This window comes from Lepidochelys kempii, chromosome 1, assembly GCF_965140265.1.
Source record: "Lepidochelys kempii isolate rLepKem1 chromosome 1, rLepKem1.hap2, whole genome shotgun sequence".
In the NCBI taxonomy this organism is placed as follows: domain Eukaryota; kingdom Metazoa; phylum Chordata; order Testudines; family Cheloniidae; genus Lepidochelys; species Lepidochelys kempii.
The window spans coordinates 263,125,945-263,148,241 of NC_133256.1; the positions used below are offsets into that span (position 1 = coordinate 263,125,945).

General features: G+C 44.2%; 5 protein-coding genes across 5 annotated transcripts; 3 read left to right on the plus strand and 2 right to left on the minus strand.

Moving 5' to 3' along the window:
• Window positions 1–5,483: 5,483 nt before the first annotated feature.
• LOC140906558 (histone H1.01-like) lies at window positions 5,484–6,975 on the plus strand. Its single transcript, XM_073330678.1, has one exon. It carries the CDS (start codon window positions 5,528–5,530, stop codon window positions 6,161–6,163), a length of 636 nt encoding a protein of 211 aa, XP_073186779.1. The 5' UTR covers window positions 5,484–5,527; the 3' UTR covers window positions 6,164–6,975.
• A 5,421-nt stretch (window positions 6,976–12,396) lies between these two features.
• LOC140906561 (histone H4) lies at window positions 12,397–12,837 on the plus strand. Its single transcript, XM_073330693.1, has one exon. The coding sequence runs from the start codon at window positions 12,453–12,455 to the stop codon at window positions 12,762–12,764; it is 312 nt and encodes a 103-aa protein (XP_073186794.1). The 5' UTR covers window positions 12,397–12,452; the 3' UTR covers window positions 12,765–12,837.
• Window positions 12,838–13,995: 1,158 nt separating this feature from the next.
• On the plus strand, window positions 13,996–14,493 carry LOC140906562 (histone H3). The gene has a single exon (XM_073330708.1). It carries the CDS (start codon window positions 14,048–14,050, stop codon window positions 14,456–14,458), a length of 411 nt encoding a protein of 136 aa, XP_073186809.1. The 5' UTR covers window positions 13,996–14,047; the 3' UTR covers window positions 14,459–14,493.
• A 913-nt stretch (window positions 14,494–15,406) lies between these two features.
• On the minus strand, window positions 15,407–15,904 carry LOC140906567 (histone H3). The gene has a single exon (XM_073330722.1). It carries the CDS (start codon window positions 15,850–15,852, stop codon window positions 15,442–15,444), a length of 411 nt encoding a protein of 136 aa, XP_073186823.1. The 5' UTR covers window positions 15,853–15,904; the 3' UTR covers window positions 15,407–15,441.
• A 759-nt stretch (window positions 15,905–16,663) lies between these two features.
• Window positions 16,664–17,502, minus strand: LOC140906573 (histone H4). Its single transcript, XM_073330735.1, has one exon. It carries the CDS (start codon window positions 17,443–17,445, stop codon window positions 17,134–17,136), a length of 312 nt encoding a protein of 103 aa, XP_073186836.1. The 5' UTR covers window positions 17,446–17,502; the 3' UTR covers window positions 16,664–17,133.
• Window positions 17,503–22,297: the final 4,795 nt, after the last annotated feature.

The window sequence follows — 22,297 nt, forward strand, 5'->3', positions numbered from 1 at the left end:
ACAGTGAGTGGTCTAACTTTCAACTTTACACTGTACATCCTGGTTTTTAATTTTGCCAATCCATTGTTCGTTTTCCTCTATAAAGTTGCATTTTGTGTCTAGTGTCTAAACTAGAGAATAATGTCATTTTTCAATTACTCCGTTTAAAAAAAAATCAAACTTCCTGAAAAGAGCTAGTCTCTTTTTGTTCTCTGGTGAGCCTTTGCTTTCTATCCTTTATGTATTGCACTAACACCAGGCTGTTAATTAAAGGCTCAGTAATGGTTTCCTGATGGTTACAAACCTATCTGGGGTTGTCGCCAAATATTTCCAATAGGGTCTGTGCTGAAGGAGATCTGTGAAGGGACACAAAATGATAATCTTCAAATTAGAATGAGAACGCATTATTAATGCAGCCTTGTTTTCTGCCCTTGTCACCAGAAGCCATTCCTGTAATCTTAGAAACAGGAACGAGGTATCAGCATTTTAATTCTTCTGATTTTCTGTGAAAGATAATAAGAAATAAACTATGCCTCTCTCATCTTGTATGTGGATTGTCTGGGATATTCCCAATTGCCCCGATATGTGGAGGAAGTTCAAAGGCCTGTAATCCAAAACAGAGCAGTAATAAAGTCAGAGTCCTCACTCAGCAGGGTATAAATTGGTTGTCTTCTCAGCAGTGCACACCCTGCAGACCTGAGGATGCTGAGCCACTTAGAGTGTAATTTTCAGCCCACTGTACAAAGCCAAAGCTAAACCAAGGATTCTGTAAACCTGCTCCCCTGATATATAATTCAGAGCAGCTCCAGAGTGAGCTTCCTTCCTTTTGTCCTTCACTATTCTTGAATAATTTCCCACTCTAAGTTTCTGGAGTGTATTCTATTCCATTACACAACGAAAAGCTAGATTAAAAGCACATTTATTAAGGTAGCAGTGCCATTCAAAAGTTAGAAAATGCAGGAATTAAGGTTGCTTGTGAACTTCAGTTCAGCCCCTCCCCCTTGTGAAAATTCGTATAATGCAGGCTCTACTGACAATCCATGATTACATACTATTTTTTGTATAGTATTGCTGCCTCACTCGCTACACAGAATGGACAATGTTCACTTAGAGCAAATGTACACTTAAAATGACACTCCAGCTGTGCTGCTGTAGTGCTTTCATGGAGCTACTCCAAGCAGACCAGAGAGAACTCTCCCATCTGCATAGTTAATCCATCCCTCTTGAGGCAGTAGCTATGTCAGCAGAAGAATCTCTTCTGCCCACCTAGTGCTGTCTACATGGGGTTGGGGGAGGGATTAGGTCCGTATAACTACATCACTCGGGAGGGGGTTTTTCACACCCCTGAGTGACATAGTTATACTTCTGTAGGTCTGTAGTGTAGACCAGACTTTAGTGTGCAACTATCCAACATTTTGTTTTCACTTCATTCTTCAGTTTGTGACTCCATGCCTTATTTCTTACACACAAGTTTTGAAGAGAGAATTATTTATTCCTCATGGGCTTTTCTATAGAGTACCTTCCTACAACATCTGACTGCTTCACAGATATTAATGAATCCCTTTTCACAAAACCCCTGTGAGGTGAGGGGACAGTATTCTCCCTATTTTACAGATAGATAGAGAGGTGAGGCACAGAGAGATTAAAGACAAAAATATCCACTAATTTAGATTGGACCTGATTCCTAGGACCTGATTTTCCAAATTACTTAGCATTATACAGCATGTTATAGGTTCAAAGTACAACTCCCATTGACTTCAATTGTTTGGCACTTTTGTAAACCAGACCCAGAGTAAGAAGTTGTATAAGAAAATGGGGAACACACAATTAGTGACAGTCTGCCATAAATGTTTGGTTTAAGTGACTTGACTAGGATCATATAGGAACTCTGTGGCAGAGTCAGGAAAGCATTCTCCCATACAGCATCCCATTGCCTTCCCCATGAGACCTTCCTGCGATTCCCTGCCTCTTTCACTGTACACCTTCCAGTTTCTGCAACAAAAGAAGTAGGGGTTGTACAGACAACAGTCTCCCTGGGAAGGTACGTCCTGTGTCCTGAATGAGGAAGGAGACTTATGGGAAAAGGCTACCATAATGCATACTCCTGTGACCTAGGGAGGTAAATAGTATCCACACTGTGGTGGGTTTTCCATCATTAGCAATTTTTAAACCAAGATTGGCTATTTTTCTAAAAGATATGCTCTAGTACAAACAAGAATTATTTTGGGGAAGTTCTATGGCCTTTTTTATACAGGTGGTCAGACTAGAAAATCAAAATGGTCCCTTCTGGCTTAGAATCCATGAATCTACAAATAAGCTGTGTTTCTAACCCAGAGAGTGATGTTACTTGCCACATAGTGATTTCTGGTTGATTGAGAGTAAATGTGAGGTCTTCTCTCCCTCCACTGGTGAGTATCCAGTCATTGCTCATTTCTTGGGCCCAGAACTGGTGCTCAACCATTTGCAGCAGCTCCGTGAATGCCACTAACAAACTTGATTTTTTTTTCCTGCTCTATTGCACAGAAAGCTGTCCTCCAAGCAGTCATCACGTTCCCAGTTGTTGCAGTACTTCCTGCAGGTCTGCAAATACAGGAGAAATGAGTGACCTGTATTTGCAACATTCCTGAGACGAGTATAGAGCTGTGCAGGCTCCACGCTTCTGTTGGAGATGGTGGGCACCAAAAAGTGCCACACTAGCTTGTGGAATTTAGGGGGGAAAAAAGGCACAAAAAATATGGGATATGGACGGTATTATGGGAGGGACAAAGTTGCATGCTAAGATCATGACCCCAGGCTCTAGAAATCCCTAGGAGAATCGTTTCTATCCTGTCAGACACTGCAAAAATTTCCCCAAAGGCATCCTGTCAGGTGCTGGCACATTGCACACGAGGCTCCGGATTCATGGTGCACTGCACATTGATACAAGCCCTCCTGGTGAGTGCACGCAGTGCTGAAGCAAGCAGCCCAGTATTCACACACACTACTAATAATATACTAAATTCAGTGACAAAGGATTTGTGAACTTCCCAAGGAGTTTTTGGACTAAGTATGTGGATGGGTTTTGCTGAGTATTGTTTTGGGTAAGGTGGTGGGGGCGGGAGAGGAGAGAAAATATTCAAATTGACGCACAATTAAGTCCACACTTAAAATTTAGACTGACATAGCTACAGTACTCTGGGGTGTGAAACAGCCACACCTATGAATGCCATAGATTTGCTGACCTAACTGCTGGTATAGATGCAGCTAGGTCACCGGAAGAATTTTTCACCTATCTACTCTCACTCAGGGAGGTGGTGTTTCTAAAGAGAGAGAAAAAGCCCTTCCATCGCTGTAGTCTTTGTCTACGCTATGGGATTATGACAGTATCGCTACGGCACCATAGCTATGCTTCTATAGTCCCCATAGTGTAGACATGGTCTGAGAGACAGACAGACATCTGGAAGAAGCAGCTGTAAGCAGTATCTGACTCTGAAAGAAATCTGGGGAGAGTTTTTCTGAGTCAGGGGTACAAGCTGAGAAGGATGTTGTCGGTGCTCTGAGCAAAAGAAGCTGTTTTCCTGCTTGATTCCTTCTGTGTTCTGAGATGCAGGCATTTGTACATTCATTGTAAATAAACAAAACTGCATCTTCTGAGTGTCTAGTAGTTAAGAACTTGGTATAGATTGAGGAGACAAGATGGGAAGGGCTGCTGAGGTCACCCGACAAGGAGTAACTAGTCTGGTGGAAGCCAGGCTGAGACCTTTATGCTTGTAGGCTATCTACTGGTGTCAAGGCTGAGCCCATAGCTGCACAGCGACAGGCATTCAAAGTTACAAGTCGGGTGGTGACAGAACCCCTTACTGGTCTGGGTGATTGCTGAAATGTCACAACAACTTCTCTCCCTTTAACCTGGGATTGGATGACATATACCTACTATTACTTTAGAGCCCTATCCACAGCATAACCCGTGTGTCTGGGGGGGCGGGGGTACGAGAGGGGAAGGGGAGAGAGGAAAGACCTCTTATATTTCCTAAACAACCAGTGGAGTTTCAGAATAGTAAATATTTGCTCATTATTTGTTGCAGACTGGTCAGATATTATGTTTTGCATTTTTATTAATTATTTTTAAATATTATTATTATTGTACTATATTACATTCAATCTAAAATTGGGTGTCTTCACCGTTGTTTAGTAGCTGATTGTGGCCTAGTTTTCACCCAATATAATCACAAGTAAGAGCTAATTACCATTGCAGAATTGAAAGAAAAACGATTTCCTCAATTTTTTGCAACTCTAAGGTAAATTATGAATAAATTAGCCTCCTCCCCCAACCCCTATCCGGAATTTTACATTTTATTAAAAATATATATATATATTGGGTTTGAAACTGTTCGAATGTCCCTATCACTTTTAAAAAAACAAAACAGTGAATCATCTTGTAGTAATGTTGCAGAACAGATTAAAAATCTCATTCAGTTCTTGATGCAATACAGATATGACTAAATCACACGGTTAACATTGATTTTTCCTCACTACAGAAGCCATTTTGATATAATATGTTAAAGCTAAAGAATAAAAAAAGCACTGATTGATTAGATTTTGATCTTTAATTCTCCATATGGTTTAGATTTTTATTGAAGCATTGCTTCTGACTTTCTACGAGTTTTAACAGACTATAATGAAACAAACACCCTAATAGTTCTATTTTAAATTAAAGTTCAGAACACTATCATTTAAAAAATGGCTACTGCTTTTAATGAACAGAAGTGACTTTCTTGGAATAAAATTAAGTTAAAGAGCAGTACAGTAAAATGAATTTGAACTTTACAAAATAATAATGACATCTTGTTTATCTTCTATTAAAATAGCAAAAAAGGTACATCACAGCTACTTTTATATACAATTCCTGGAACATAAACATCCTTCCTGAGGTATTTGATCAGCTCTCTGTTGTTTTCTATAATGGATTTTTTCAACAGAATTAAGTGTTTTAGGGGGTAGAATAGTTGGTTAAGAGAGCCAATTCTTAATCCTTATTCAAAGCACAAGGATGAGCTTGTGTTACTTTCTTCTTTTTGAAATCATTTTACACTGACAACATTACTTCAAATAACTGGCTTTGTACCTTGATTTGGAGAAAACCTTCTAAAGAATGAGATATAATTGTACATGTGATTTTATTGACAGTGATATGGTTTAAATTTACAACGAAAAACTAAAGTTTCTCTCTTCAGAGGTCTCTCCAACCCCAGGTCTCAGGATTTATTGGCATTTTTTTAGCTCATCTTTAGTCTCTCCTACTGGAAACTCTACTGAATGAAAATGCCCTGTTTCCCCTTCACCCAGCTAAGAAATAGGGTGATTTGGTGATAGATATTTAGCAAAAAATACCCCTTTTTAACTCCGAAGAAACACAGAGAGAGGAGAAGAGATCTGTTTGCTTTCAGTGGGGCGGGCTCTTTAATGCGCCAATCACAGAGCAGCTCCTCTCTATAAATACCAGCCGCCTGCCTTTCTCTAGTCTTACTTTTTTTTTTTCTTTTTCTGATTTTAGAAAATACGAATCACTATGTCGGAAACGGCGCCTGTCGCAGCTCCTGCTGTCTCCGGTCCTGGGGCAAAAACCTCTGCTAAAAAACCGAAGAAGGCGGCAGGAGGCTCTAAAGCCCGCAAGCCTCCAGGTCCCAGCGTGACCGAGCTGATCACCAAGGCGGTGTCCGCATCCAAGGAGCGCAAAGGGGTCTCGCTGGCCGCCCTTAAGAAGGCTCTGGCCGCCGGAGGGTACGATGTGGAAAAAAGCAACAGCCGCATCAAGCTCGGGCTCAAGAGCCTGGTGAGCAAGGGCACCTTGGTGCAGACCAAAGGTACTGGCGCATCCGGTTCTTTTAAACTCAACAAGAATCCGGATGAGACTAAGGAGAAGGCGTCCAAGAAAAAACCAGTGGCAAAGCCTAAGAAACCAGCTGCCAAGAAACCTAAAAAGGCTGCGGCGGTGAAAAAGAGCCCGAAAAAAGTCAAGAAACCAGCAGCAGCCGCGGCCAAGAAGTCAGCCAAGAGCCCGAAAAAGGTGAAAGCTGCCGCCAAGCCTAAGAAGGCAGCCAAGAGCCCGGCTAAGGCCAAAGCAGTGAAGCCCAAGGCGGCCAAGCCCAAGCCGACGAAGCCAAAAGCAACGAAGGCTAAGAAGGCAGCGCTCAAGAAGAAGTAAAAGGGTTAGAAAGAAATTTGTCATACAGAGAAATCCAACGGCTCTTTTAAGAGCCACCCACCCTTTCCCAGAGGAGCTGAAACACCAGGTTCACCTCAGTAGCCTCGTGCTGCTTTTCATGAGGCGCACAACTTTAAGAAACGAAAGTAATACAAAAGAGGGAGACATAAAGTGATCGGTTTCGTACATTTTCCTTCTTTGCCCGCGACAAGAAACAACATGGTATCCATTCTTTAAAATGCGGGACGCTGGTTCATTTCTTTTTTAGAGGAGTGTATTAAAATCAATCTAGAGGATCGGCCCAAATGATTACTAGCAGCTAAAGAGGTTTTCTCCCCTACCCATTTAGAAAAAAAAAAAACAAAACAACCCTGAGATGAACGAGCTTTAACAATCATGCTTATTGTGTAAAGGGAGGGGGAGGGGAGGAAGGGGGCCATTCCTCGCACATCAGCTTCGGTTCGGACAGGATTTATTGTCTAGGAGGAGGGGAGAGTGAGAGGACAGTGTGTGAGGGAAAACTGCGTGATCTACACTCTCTCTCTCTCTCTCTCTCTCTCTCTTCTGCCAGCCGACAGTGGTGGGATCAGGATCAATCCCGTTGGTGGATTTGAAAAGCCCGCGCTCTGCAAGGATTGGCCTGTGGCAACTCGTCCCCCCTTCTTTTATTGGGGGTAGGGGGAATCACTAGTTTCCCATGTAAATTGATACCTCCTCACACGGGGATTTTTGTTTATCTTCAAATCAGATTCGTCTGGCACTTACTTGGAAACCTTTATTCTCTGAAATCAGAGCACTACTAAGGAGGCGGGAGGGGGAGGGGGCATTTTTCAGTTTGTTCTCTCTTTCCTTGATTAATACCCGTTCTGTTCATACTCTCCTCCATCGCCACGTCCGCTTTCTATCCTTGTTTCTCTCCCAGGCTGTGTTTTCAGTCTTTTAACCAATTCTCTAGAAATCACATCTTACTGATGCTTCTCAGAATGACCTTCACCTGGATACATTAGGAATTCCCTAAGGGTTGGGAGGGACATTTATATCTAGTGTAAACCTCTGTTAGTTGGTCCAACTGATAACAACGGGTTGAGATTGATATCCAGTATGTGGACCTGCCGTTGGAGAAAAAGGAAACACATTTGTTTCAGAGGGTTTTACAGATATTTTCTTACAACACAAGAATGTTGAGATTCAGGAATCCTAGGTTTTATTCCAGACTCTAGAGGGGAGTGTTTTTTATAGTTAAAGACCCTTCTTCCCCTTTCCATCTTTAGTGTGACCCCCGTCTATAAAGGCCCTTCTAACTTGTCCATGTTCTAGTCCTCCCCCTTCACCATCTCCTGTCTCCTGCTCCCTCACCAAGCTCCTCGCCCCTCTGTATTCCAGTAGAAAAGTGGTTCTCACACTTTTGTACTGGTGACCCCTTTCACATAGCAAGCCTCTGAGTGCGACACCGCCTCCCCTATAAATTAAAAACACATTTAAATATATTTAACACCATTATAAATGCTGGAGGAAAAGCGGGGTTTGGGGTGGAGGCTGACAGCTCACGGCCCCACAGGTAATAAGTTCATGACTCACTGAAGGGTCCCAGCCCCCAGTTTGAGAACCCCTGAGTTAGAATATATACTCCTTCATCCTGCCTGCGTGCCAAAAATGGGGGCATGGAAACTACAGAAAAGACAGTCTCCCTGCTTTAATTTCCAGTGCCTGAAACCATAGTGATCCTTCGTAGATGCCAGGAGTTTTTGCTCAACGGTCTGAGGGGGGACAATAGTAAGGGAAGCCAAACTTCAGACAATTTAGTTGCCAAAGGAAAAATGCTCTGCTGAACATGTACGGATTGAGAGTTTTCAGAGGCTAACAACTTGGCCACACTGGGGTAGATGTTCATGGGGATAACAAAAAGGATATCCCTGACACTTTTGTGGCCAATCTGCTTAACGTTAAGTATGTACCTTAAAGCATGGAGGAGCTTAAGCATCTAAAGACAACAATTGTGCGAACATTTTAATGTGGGCAATACAATGTATTTTCCTCCAACCTTGACAAATGGCTGAACTTTTTCTTTGTGGCAATTATATTGATGTCAATGAGATTGCACTGGTGTAGACTATGAATGTTGTGATGTGCAATTGATGCACTCTGCTAGAATTAAATAAGGTTTGGGGTTGACAAGCCCATTATTATACATCCGTTTAACTTTTTTTATTAAAGATATAGAATAGGAAAAAGCAGTTCAAACATAGAAATGTAAAATATTAAACAAGGCTTGAATTTTAACAATATCCTTTGTTCTCTTTCCCTTTAGCTGGAGAGAGTTTTAGAAGGAAAACCCCTGTGATGGTATCAAAGATGGTAATAAATGTCCTTTTGGGGAGAAGATAAGAAGTTTGTTGACATGGGCTGGAGCTGTTGTTGTTAAAGTCCAAACCCATTTCATCCAAGGTGGTGTATACAATTCAGCTGGAGCTGCTAGATGTCAATGTTATCTGTGTTCCTCTCTCTGGCCAGGTCTGGTAGACATCACAGTCTCAGGATGAGGATGATGAAGGGCAAGGGTCACAGGTGATGGTGGGGATGACAGCCATGATGCTGAAACTTGCTTCAGAGGCCTCTGTCTATTCCACACACAGCCAAATCTTTTTCTTTCAGGACCCAAAAAAGAGAATGATGAGTAGAATAGCCAATCCCCTCATAATTTTGCCCACCATTTAGGCCTAATATCCAACACACCAATTTTGGTTCACTGATTTATGGATCCACATTCTCTTGTTTACCAAGCAAGATCTTAAAACAGATATTGAAATATACCAGTAGACCTTTTAATGTAAACTAATTCAGTCTTTCTGCCTCCTTTTCAGACCTTATGACATCAAAATTTGTTGTTACAGGTTATTGTGGCAACTTATTAATATTTACATACATTTTACAGAGAGCTCACAATTACGTCAATTTCTTGGCCTAATTCTCAAAATACCCCCATCCTATTTTTAAAGGGGCAGCTCACCTTTCTACCATTACAAAGTTGATATATATACTTTTTTAAAAAAACAACAAGGAGTCTGGTGGCACCTTAAAAACTAACAGATTTATTTGGGCATAAGCTTTCGTGGGTAAAAAACCACTTCTTCTTGGATCGAATCCTTGTATTAAAGACACAGAAAAGGAAGAAAAAGTTAAAGTATTTGAAAAGTAAAATATTAATAAGTAAGGCTTTCACTTTAACAACATCCCTTGTTCCCTTTCCCTGCATCTGTAGCCAGTGTTTAAAGGAAAAACACAAACAAAAACAAACCATCTAAACCTTGTTTGACAGTCTCTTTGATTATAGTAAAGATGGTAACTACTGTCCCCTAGGGAAAAGACAAGTTAGTTGAGATTGGCTGGCGCTGTTTTTGTTGCTGTTGCTACAGTTGTAAAAATCTGATCTCATTTCCTAGAAGACTGTCAGGGTTCCCTCCCCGCTCTGAACTTTGGGGTACAGATGTGGGGACCCGCATGAAAGCCCCCCTAAGCTTATTTCTACCAGCTTAGATTAAAAACTTCCCCAAAGCACAAATCCTTTGTCCTTGGAGGGTATGCTGCCACCACCAAGTGATTTAGACAAAGAATCAGGGAAAGGACCACTTGGAGTTCCTATTCCCCCAAAATATCCCCAAGCCCCTTTCCTGGGGAGGCTTGAGAATAATATCCTAACCGATTGTTTCCAAAGTGAGCACAGATCAACCCCCCTGGGTCTTAGGGCATTGAAAAAAATCAATCAGGTTTTTAAAAAAGGTAAAAGAATCACACCTCTGTAAAATCAGGGTGGAAGATAACTTTACAGGGTAACAAAAGATTCAAAAACACAGCAGAACTCCCTCTAGGCTTAGTTTCAAAGTTACAAAATACAGGAATACACCTCCCTCTAGCAAAGGGAAAATGCACAAGCTAAAACAAAAGATAATCCTAATGCGCCTTGCCTTACTTACTCTTTTTGCAATATTGAGACTCATTTTAGGATGGTTTATAGGAGAAGGAGTTTTCTGAGCTGATGCTTCTCTGCTTCCCAAGAGAACACACACAAACTAAGCCCCTCCCCCAAGATTTGAAAGTATTTTCTTTCCCCATTGGTCCTTTTGGTCAGGTGCCAACCAGGTTATTTGAGCTTCTTAACCCCTTACAGGTAAGAAGGAATCCTAGGCTACCCTTAGATGTATGGTTATGAGAAAGACAAAACGAGAAAAATGTGCACAAAAGGGGAAAGAAAATAAGAGCAAAGATAGAAAATGTACCTTCTGTCTTTGGTATTGACTTTCACTTACAACCTCACTTTTGGAAAACCACAGGAAGAGCACATGGTCTTACCTGCCACTCTGAGACCTGGCAAACTTGTACTAGCGTCAAGTTTTTTAGGGTATGACATTTAGCTGCCTATTTCAAGTCACAGACTTTCAGTTGCACAATATGCAGTCCTGGTCAGTGTTGGGATTATCTGAAATAATTAATAAGGGAAACCTCTATGTTTCCCATTTGTTAGAACTCCTACTTTGCAAACATATCTATGTGCAACTGAAGTTCTGCCGGCTTCTTGTAGTGTTCTCTCTTTGTTCAGGGAGAAATAACCTGGTATTCAGAGTACTAGTAATCCTCCTGTGAGACTGAGAGGCATGAACAAAAGGTATCTATTTAAAAATAATCATCAGTAGTAAATAGGAAAAGTAACCAGAATGTTGTATCGTTTAAAACTCCTGCGGCTTAAAAAACAACAACAACAAGAACAACGTCCATCAGAGGACAAAAAGAAAAGGAGTACTTGTGGCACCTTAGAGACTAACCAATTTATTTGAGCATAAGCTTTCGTGAGCTACAGCTCACTTCATCGGATGCATACCGTGGAAACTGCAGCAGACTTTATATACACACAGAGAATATGAAACAATACCTCCTCCCACCCCACTGTCCTGCTGGTAATAGCTTATCTAAAGTGATGATCAGGTGGGCCATTTCCAGCACAAATCCAGGTTTTCTCACCCTCCACCCCCCCACCCCCCCACAAATTCACTCTCCTGCTGGTGATAGCCCATCCAAAGTGACCTCTCCTGCTGCTGCTAAGGAATGAGAAAGGGCGACAAGTTTTTCAAGGGCTTTTGAGAACCCCCTTCAGATAACGTCCACCCATGCTTTCCAAAGATATGAGGGTTCCTACTAAACGGGTACAGTGTAGCCTTTGCCTTGCCACACGTGCAGGTATAAACTCCTTTTCTAAGTATTGCCCCCGAGCCCCCCCTTTGCATCTAAGCAATTCAGAAGCTGACCCCTTCCCAACATGAAACAACGATTTCTGCCTCTGAGGTAGAGGAACGAGTTCCTTTCTCTGGAATGGGAAAGCAGGCTGGTTTTGTGAGCGATTATTTCTGTAGTCGTTTTTATGCATGAGTCACACTGTGACTGTGTCACATGTACTGTGAAAGAAACAGTAAGAATGAGCATACCACCAAATGAACAAATTTAAGGAATGGAAGAAAAAAATGCGGTGTCCCCCGCTTTATCTTTTGATGAAGAAATGTGCACGTTTCGTTCACATTAACCCTCCCTGTACAGCCTTTGGAAAACACAGGGGAGAGACGATGCGTCCGGAAACCTGATTGGTCAGATTTTGATGCAGTCTGTAAATGTTTGAAAATCAGAGGATGGTTTAAAAAAAAAAAAAGCCACAAATATGAAGATCTCTGGATGGAAGACCCTCCCGAAAGGAAGATCATAAGCTAAGGACAAATACAAAGTTCAGCTGGGAAGTGGCTCTTATTTTGCACAATTCACAGAGACGGGCGATATTGCCAGAAACCGCGGGGTTGCATTACAATCCTAATTGCTGCAAGCAGGACTTTTTCGTGGATTCTAAGGCCAGAAGGGATCATTGTGACCATCTAGTTTTGACAGTGTGTCTCGGTATTACAAACGAAGGACTTATCCTGGATCGGATCGAATCTATCTATTTTAGCTTCCTTCTTTAATTCAAATCTAGAGCAGCGTACCCCTGCCACCAACGGCGGGTGGGCTGGGAAGGAAGAGGAGAGGAGGGACAGCAAACTCACTAACCCGCCTCTTTTCTTCCGAAGCACGCCTTATGCAGGCATCGGCAACCGGAGGAGGGGGAGTTCAGTGGAAAACAGGGCCAAGGCTCCACCCCTTTTCTTGAGAGTTCTCAAACAGGTCGGCTCCCAGACCATATACGGAGAGTAGAACAAGCCGAAGCAACTCGCTCGTTCTGATTTTCTGAGAGCGGTGGTTGTAAGGTCGTAGCACTATGTCTGGTCGCGGCAAAGGTGGTAAGGGCTTGGGAAAGGGGGGTGCTAAGCGCCATCGCAAGGTACTCCGTGATAACATTCAGGGTATCACGAAGCCGGCTATTCGTCGTTTGGCGCGCCGTGGTGGCGTAAAGCGTATTTCTGGCTTGATCTATGAAGAAACCCGAGGAGTGCTGAAAGTGTTTTTAGAGAACGTGATCCGTGACGCTGTCACTTACACTGAACATGCCAAGCGAAAGACCGTGACTGCTATGGACGTAGTTTATGCTCTGAAACGCCAGGGTCGCACTCTCTACGGCTTCGGGGGCTAAGTTTCCATCGGCCTTTAAAGTTGAAACATCCTCAAAACCACAAAGGCTCTTTTAAGAGCCACCCACATTTTCACAACGAGAGCTTAATTACTAGTCTGGTTTTGAAATTGCAGAGTGTGTGTGTGTGTGTGTGTGTGTGTGCGCGCGCGCGATAAATTATGTGTATTGTTAAGTTTTCGGAGTGTTTTATTTTCTCACTTTACCTAAATCCTAGATCACGTGGAAAGAGAAGGATTAATGTTCTTTCGCTGCAGAGGGGAGGGGGGGACTAAACCCCGTGGTCAAAAGCTTTAGGGCCGACCTTTATGCTCAGACAAAATCTGTTTCGTCAGCTCTCCGGGTAACGAGAGGCAGAACAGCGTGGGGTTCGCGGGAAGACCTTTCTGCTGCCTTACCCGCGTCGTGATAGCTCGAGAAACAATTGATGGGTAAAATGCAATAACGTCCACTCTGACTAAAAACACTAGTGCCCGTTTTGGTTCCTCCCGCATTTGGGGAGGACAAAAGAGATTTCCCGCTTTGTTCCACAAGGCCCCCTATTTCATACACACTTTTTCATTTTGGTGGAGAAGATATGGGGGGCATGAGAAGATGTCAATCGAGAACATATGTAAGAATTACAATTGAGAAGTGACCTTTGGTGGCCTCTGAAGCTTAAGGCAGGACTGAAGGAGAGTAAAGAGGTCCTTCCTTCATAAGGAGTCAAGCGCTGTCACCTTCTAAAAGCCGATAAATTAGCACACGAAGAGACTTTTCTATGTAGTCAACACATCCTGTGGTTTCAGTGTTACCTTCCGGGGATTCGTGCTCGTGCAAGTTGTTCATATGTAAGATACCGAACACCATTCACGCTTCTTCGCAGTACTGTATCCGAGATTTGGCCCGTTTGGAAGTGAAATATGAGACGACGAGCCGCCTCTTTAAAAGAGAGAGAGGTAGAAGGTGAGGGAGGGAGCGGCGGAGTTTCAGGGAGAGGGGGGAACCGCAAGAATCGGACTATGGGGACATCCAGAGAGCGCGAGTTTAGTGACCTGACCGTTAAAAGCCAGTTTGGGCGAGACTTGTCCCGCCGACGCTGGGGGGTGGGGAAGGGCGGGTCGGATGTTTCGCTGCACAAGCGCGGGCTTTTCAAATGTTCAAATTGTCCAATGATAGCTGTCTCCATGTCAACAACGAATCAGAAAGGAGCACTGGGCTATATATACCACCGGAGCCGGGGGGCTCTACCTTACTTTGTTCTTTTGCGCTGTTTGTCTCAGAGTTGCGATTGAGGGTTGCTGAGAATGGCCCGGACCAAGCAGACCGCCCGTAAATCTACCGGTGGCAAAGCCCCCCGTAAGCAGCTGGCCACTAAAGCTGCCCGGAAGAGCGCGCCTGCTACTGGGGGAGTGAAGAAACCCCATCGCTATCGACCCGGCACCGTGGCCCTGCGAGAGATCCGCCGCTACCAGAAATCTACCGAACTGCTCATCCGCAAGCTGCCCTTCCAGCGCCTGGTGCGTGAAATCGCCCAGGACTTCAAGACCGACTTGCGCTTCCAGAGCTCGGCCGTTATGGCCCTGCAGGAGGCCAGCGAAGCCTACTTGGTGGGGCTCTTTGAGGACACCAACCTGTGTGCTATTCACGCCAAGAGAGTCACCATCATGCCCAAGGACATCCAGTTAGCTCGGCGTATCCGAGGCGAGAGAGCTTAAAAGTTTACACCCACCACCTTTTGGCAACTAGGAAACCATTACGAAAGATCCAAAGGCTCTTTTAAGAGCCACCACATTCACATTCAAAAGAAGCTGCAACACACTCGTTATTTGTGCACCCTTGACAGTCATACTTGCGAATCAGGTATGCGCTTAGAATGCTCTTTAGACTTTCCATACCCAGCCGTATCCCTGAGATAGGTGTGCCTGTCTTCCACTGGTTTGTGTACATTGTTTTGTGGTTTAGGCAGGAGATGACAGAATGCCTACCGTGAGGCAGTAGTGAGCATAACTAGAGGTAGAAATGTAGGTGCCTATGGGATTTTTCTCCTAACAGTTTAAAGAACATAAAAGAATACAAATCTCGTGTGTTAGTCAGTGACAGTGACATGTTCAAACAAGCCTCGTTAAAACACCCACCGCCCCAAAACAGGAACAAATCATGCAAAAAAATCAATTTACATTTGATTAGTAATTTGAAATTTAAAGTGACATTTTCTCATTACAGGCAATACAGTTAGAATCGTAAGATTTCAAAGGATATTGATACACAATTTTATGATTGTCAAGGGTGCACAAATAACGAGTGTTATTTATTTAGGCACACCTATCTCAGGGCTACGGCTGGGTATGGAAAGTCTAAAGAGCATTCTAAGCGCCATCCTTAGACGAGCTCACGCAACAGACGGCACGATGTGAGACACACATAGCAGAAACCAAACTCACGAGAAGAGTTAAGTGCAGGAGGATGTATTTCGGGGAGACAGCAATTTCGACAGGGATCGAGTTGCAATGTTATGTGGTTTTCTCAGCGATTTTTTTTTTTTCTTACATAAACCTGATTCGCAAGTATGACTGTCAAGGGTGCACAAATAACGAGTGTGTTGCAGCTTCTTTTGAATGTGAATGTGGTGGCTCTTAAAAGAGCCTTTGGATCTTTCGTAATGGTTTCCTAGTTGCCAAAAGGTGGTGGGTGTAAACTTTTAAGCTCTCTCGCCTCGGATACGCCGAGCTAACTGGATGTCCTTGGGCATGATGGTGACTCTCTTGGCGTGAATAGCACACAGGTTGGTGTCCTCAAAGAGCCCCACCAAGTAGGCTTCGCTGGCCTCCTGCAGGGCCATAACGGCCGAGCTCTGGAAGCGCAAGTCGGTCTTGAAGTCCTGGGCGATTTCACGCACCAGGCGCTGGAAGGGCAGCTTGCGGATGAGCAGTTCGGTAGATTTCTGGTAGCGGCGGATCTCTCGCAGGGCCACGGTGCCGGGTCGATAGCGATGGGGTTTCTTCACTCCCCCAGTAGCAGGCGCGCTCTTCCGGGCAGCTTTAGTGGCCAGCTGCTTACGGGGGGCTTTGCCACCGGTAGATTTACGGGCGGTCTGCTTGGTCCGGGCCATTCTCAGCAACCCTCAATCGCAACTCTGAGACAAACAGCGCAAAAGAACAAAGTAAGGTAGAGCCCCCCGGCTCCGGTGGTATATATAGCCCAGTGCTCCTTTCTGATTCGTTGTTGACATGGAGACAGCTATCATTGGACAATTTGAACATTTGAAAAGCCCGCGCTTGTGCAGCGAAACATCCGACCCGCCCTTCCCCACCCCCCAGCGTCGGCGGGACAAGTCTCGCCCAAACTGGCTTTTAACGGTCAGGTCACTAAACTCGCGCTCTCTGGATGTCCCCATAGTCCGATTCTTGCGGTTCCCCCCTCTCCCTGAAACTCCGCCGCTCCCTCCCTCACCTTCTACCTCTCTCTCTTTTAAAGAGGCGGCTCGTCGTCTCATATTTCACTTCCAAACGGGCCAAATCTCGGATACAGTACTGCGAAGAAGCGTGAATGGTGTTCGGTATCTTACATATGAACAACTTGCACGAGCACGAATCCCCGGAAGGTAACACTGAAACCACAGGATGTGTTGACTACATAGAAAAGTCTCTTCGTGTGCTAATTTATCGGCTTTTAGAAGGTGACAGCGCTTGACTCCTTATGAAGGAAGGACCTCTTTACTCTCCTTCAGTCCTGCCTTAAGCTTCAGAGGCCACCAAAGGTCACTTCTCAATTGTAATTCTTACATATGTTCTCGATTGACATCTTCTCATGCCCCCCATATCTTCTCCACCAAAATGAAAAAGTGTGTATGAAATAGGGGGCCTTGTGGAACAAAGCGGGAAATCTCTTTTGTCCTCCCCAAATGCGGGAGGAACCAAAACGGGCACTAGTGTTTTTAGTCAGAGTGGACGTTATTGCATTTTACCCATCAATTGTTTCTCGAGCTATCACGACGCGGGTAAGGCAGCAGAAAGGTCTTCCCGCGAACCCCACGCTGTTCTGCCTCTCGTTACCCGGAGAGCTGACGAAACAGATTTTGTCTGAGCATAAAGGTCGGCCCTAAAGCTTTTGACCACGGGGTTTAGTCCCCCCCTCCCCTCTGCAGCGAAAGAACATTAATCCTTCTCTTTCCACGTGATCTAGGATTTAGGTAAAGTGAGAAAATAAAACACTCCGAAAACTTAACAATACACATAATTTATCGCGCGCGCGCACACACACACACACACACACACACTCTGCAATTTCAAAACCAGACTAGTAATTAAGCTCTCGTTGTGAAAATGTGGGTGGCTCTTAAAAGAGCCTTTGTGGTTTTGAGGATGTTTCAACTTTAAAGGCCGATGGAAACTTAGCCCCCGAAGCCGTAGAGAGTGCGACCCTGGCGTTTCAGAGCATAAACTACGTCCATAGCAGTCACGGTCTTTCGCTTGGCATGTTCAGTGTAAGTGACAGCGTCACGGATCACGTTCTCTAAAAACACTTTCAGCACTCCTCGGGTTTCTTCATAGATCAAGCCAGAAATACGCTTTACGCCACCACGGCGCGCCAAACGACGAATAGCCGGCTTCGTGATACCCTGAATGTTATCACGGAGTACCTTGCGATGGCGCTTAGCACCCCCCTTTCCCAAGCCCTTACCACCTTTGCCGCGACCAGACATAGTGCTACGACCTTACAACCACCGCTCTCAGAAAATCAGAACGAGCGAGTTGCTTCGGCTTGTTCTACTCTCCGTATATGGTCTGGGAGCCGACCTGTTTGAGAACTCTCAAGAAAAGGGGTGGAGCCTTGGCCCTGTTTTCCACTGAACTCCCCCTCCTCCGGTTGCCGATGCCTGCATAAGGCGTGCTTCGGAAGAAAAGAGGCGGGTTAGTGAGTTTGCTGTCCCTCCTCTCCTCTTCCTTCCCAGCCCACCCGCCGTTGGTGGCAGGGGTACGCTGCTCTAGATTTGAATTAAAGAAGGAAGCTAAAATAGATAGATTCGATCCGATCCAGGATAAGTCCTTCGTTTGTAATACCGAGACACACTGTCAAAACTAGATGGTCACAATGATCCCTTCTGGCCTTAGAATCCACGAAAAAGTCCTGCTTGCAGCAATTAGGATTGTAATGCAACCCCGCGGTTTCTGGCAATATCGCCCGTCTCTGTGAATTGTGCAAAATAAGAGCCACTTCCCAGCTGAACTTTGTATTTGTCCTTAGCTTATGATCTTCCTTTCGGGAGGGTCTTCCATCCAGAGATCTTCATATTTGTGGCTTTTTTTTTTTTTAAACCATCCTCTGATTTTCAAACATTTACAGACTGCATCAAAATCTGACCAATCAGGTTTCCGGACGCATCGTCTCTCCCCTGTGTTTTCCAAAGGCTGTACAGGGAGGGTTAATGTGAACGAAACGTGCACATTTCTTCATCAAAAGATAAAGCGGGGGACACCGCATTTTTTTCTTCCATTCCTTAAATTTGTTCATTTGGTGGTATGCTCATTCTTACTGTTTCTTTCACAGTACATGTGACACAGTCACAGTGTGACTCATGCATAAAAACGACTACAGAAATAATCGCTCACAAAACCAGCCTGCTTTCCCATTCCAGAGAAAGGAACTCGTTCCTCTACCTCAGAGGCAGAAATCGTTGTTTCATGTTGGGAAGGGGTCAGCTTCTGAATTGCTTAGATGCAAAGGGGGGGCTCGGGGGCAATACTTAGAAAAGGAGTTTATACCTGCACGTGTGGCAAGGCAAAGGCTACACTGTACCCGTTTAGTAGGAACCCTCATATCTTTGGAAAGCATGGGTGGACGTTATCTGAAGGGGGTTCTCAAAAGCCCTTGAAAAACTTGTCGCCCTTTCTCATTCCTTAGCAGCAGCAGGAGAGGTCACTTTGGATGGGCTATCACCAGCAGGAGAGTGAATTTGTGGGGGGGTGGGGGGGTGGAGGGTGAGAAAACCTGGATTTGTGCTGGAAATGGCCCACCTGATCATCACTTTAGATAAGCTATTACCAGCAGGACAGTGGGGTGGGAGGAGGTATTGTTTCATATTCTCTGTGTGTATATAAAGTCTGCTGCAGTTTCCACGGTATGCATCCGATGAAGTGAGCTGTAGCTCACGAAAGCTTATGCTCAAATAAATTGGTTAGTCTCTAAGGTGCCACAAGTACTCCTTTTCTTTTTGTCCTCTGATGGACGTTGTTCTTGTTGTTGTTGTTTTTTAAGCCGCAGGAGTTTTAAACGATACAACATTCTGGTTACTTTTCCTATTTACTACTGATGATTATTTTTAAATAGATACCTTTTGTTCATGCCTCTCAGTCTCACAGGAGGATTACTAGTACTCTGAATACCAGGTTATTTCTCCCTGAACAAAGAGAGAACACTACAAGAAGCCGGCAGAACTTCAGTTGCACATAGATATGTTTGCAAAGTAGGAGTTCTAACAAATGGGAAACATAGAGGTTTCCCTTATTAATTATTTCAGATAATCCCAACACTGACCAGGACTGCATATTGTGCAACTGAAAGTCTGTGACTTGAAATAGGCAGCTAAATGTCATACCCTAAAAAACTTGACGCTAGTACAAGTTTGCCAGGTCTCAGAGTGGCAGGTAAGACCATGTGCTCTTCCTGTGGTTTTCCAAAAGTGAGGTTGTAAGTGAAAGTCAATACCAAAGACAGAAGGTACATTTTCTATCTTTGCTCTTATTTTCTTTCCCCTTTTGTGCACATTTTTCTCGTTTTGTCTTTCTCATAACCATACATCTAAGGGTAGCCTAGGATTCCTTCTTACCTGTAAGGGGTTAAGAAGCTCAAATAACCTGGTTGGCACCTGACCAAAAGGACCAATGGGGAAAGAAAATACTTTCAAATCTTGGGGGAGGGGCTTAGTTTGTGTGTGTTCTCTTGGGAAGCAGAGAAGCATCAGCTCAGAAAACTCCTTCTCCTATAAACCATCCTAAAATGAGTCTCAATATTGCAAAAAGAGTAAGTAAGGCAAGGCGCATTAGGATTATCTTTTGTTTTAGCTTGTGCATTTTCCCTTTGCTAGAGGGAGGTGTATTCCTGTATTTTGTAACTTTGAAACTAAGCCTAGAGGGAGTTCTGCTGTGTTTTTGAATCTTTTGTTACCCTGTAAAGTTATCTTCCACCCTGATTTTACAGAGGTGTGATTCTTTTACCTTTTTTAAAAACCTGATTGATTTTTTTCAATGCCCTAAGACCCAGGGGGGTTGATCTGTGCTCACTTTGGAAACAATCGGTTAGGATATTATTCTCAAGCCTCCCCAGGAAAGGGGCTTGGGGATATTTTGGGGGAATAGGAACTCCAAGTGGTCCTTTCCCTGATTCTTTGTCTAAATCACTTGGTGGTGGCAGCATACCCTCCAAGGACAAAGGATTTGTGCTTTGGGGAAGTTTTTAATCTAAGCTGGTAGAAATAAGCTTAGGGGGGCTTTCATGCGGGTCCCCACATCTGTACCCCAAAGTTCAGAGCGGGGAGGGAACCCTGACAGTCTTCTAGGAAATGAGATCAGATTTTTACAACTGTAGCAACAGCAACAAAAACAGCGCCAGCCAATCTCAACTAACTTGTCTTTTCCCTAGGGGACAGTAGTTACCATCTTTACTATAATCAAAGAGACTGTCAAACAAGGTTTAGATGGTTTGTTTTTGTTTGTGTTTTTCCTTTAAACACTGGCTACAGATGCAGGGAAAGGGAACAAGGGATGTTGTTAAAGTGAAAGCCTTACTTATTAATATTTTACTTTTCAAATACTTTAACTTTTTCTTCCTTTTCTGTGTCTTTAATACAAGGATTTTTAATGGTGTTTGCCATGGTGCTAAGCATTTCTGAGTACCAAACCTGGTTTAAAACTGTTTAATGTTGGACAGTGACTGGGTCTTTGTAGAAGTGTATGCATGCACTCCCTGTCCCCTGATGCAGCAGGTGATGGGAGTGCTGACACCGCGTAACCATCTACCCGACTGTTTCAGACCTCGCCATGATAAGGCACAGTGGTCAGATTCAACACAGCTACCCTTGGGGTCAAGCCTGTGTGACCTAGTGGCCAGAGTCAAAGAAGCAGACCACCACCCAAGGGTGGGTAGCAGCAGGGATGATAGGGGGACCCGGTCCCTCCGTCTCCACTGGGTCCAGGCCCAAAGTCCTGTCAGCGGTGAGTGTGATCACCACCCAGTGAGCGGGGATCCTACTGCAACACGCTGATTCTCTTAAGGTGTGAAGCACCACTCACTACACCCCTCTAGGCCACTTCCTACAGTAAATCCCGAAGCCAGGGTCTGTTCATCATTGGGATCTCTGAGCTCCTTGGTACAGGTAGCTGGTTGGGACTCCGACTCCTGTCGACTGGTTGAGGGCAACCGGTCTCCAGTCTGGGCCTCAGGCTCTCTGATTCCTGCAATCAAGGGCTGAAGTGGCTCCTGGACTGGCGCCTCCACCAAGTGTCCTTCCACCCTAGTGAGCTGGGCTTCTCTCCTTTATACTAGTGCAGCATTTGGAGCATGCCCCATCTGGTCTAAGGGGCGGCACTTCTGCCGCCCATAGTGTGGGATTAACCCTTTACTGCCTAGTGCGGGGTATGCACGCCCCATCACAGTCTTGTTAAGACATTGGACTCTTTGGGTCCATATATTCCATCTAAATTAATACAACGGGGCATCCTCTGCATATAACATCAACATGGAACCAAGTTATATGCCTGGGGTATCTGGATGAGACTGTATAGATATTGCCAGGGGCTCAAGAGCCAAATCAAAAAGTAATAGAGACAACAGTCACACTTGCCTGGTTCCTCTGAAAAGGCTGAAAATATTCAAGATCACTTTGCTGGTTGTGAGGTGAGAGGTTGGGGACGAATATAAATGTAGGAACTAAACATGGGTACAAATAAAAAAATTTGTAGAGTATAAAACATACCTCCAGCTTACCCTCTCAAAAGCATTTTCTGCAACTAAGGCTAAAACAGCTTGTGGTTCAGGGTCACCATATTTTACTGCTATTGTATGATACGATTAACTTTGTCAAAGGTTATCAGAGCCAAGAAGGTCTCTGACAAACCCAATTGATTTGGATGTATGATAGAGCCCAAAACCTTCTCCAGTCTCATTCCCAGAACTTTTGCCACTACAGTATTCTGATACCACTATTAACAAGGGATATTGGCCTGCAGTTGGAACATAGTGTGGCATCTCACCATCTCTTCCTGGTTTAGGAATAACTAATATTAGGGCTTCCCTCAGCATATGAAGGAAGGATGCCTTCTAAAAGTGACTCATTAAACATTTCAATTATCTTGCCAGACAGAAGTTCAAAGAAATGTCTATAGAACTCAGTGGGGAACCTATCTGGGGCTGAGACTTTCCCCACTTTCATATTCTTAATCACCTCACTTAAGTCATCCTCAGTTAGGGAAGCATCAAGTTTTCCACACTGGCCTGCAGTAATTTGTGATAATGTAATATTTTTTAAAAAATCAATCCAAATAATCTGCGGAGGGGTT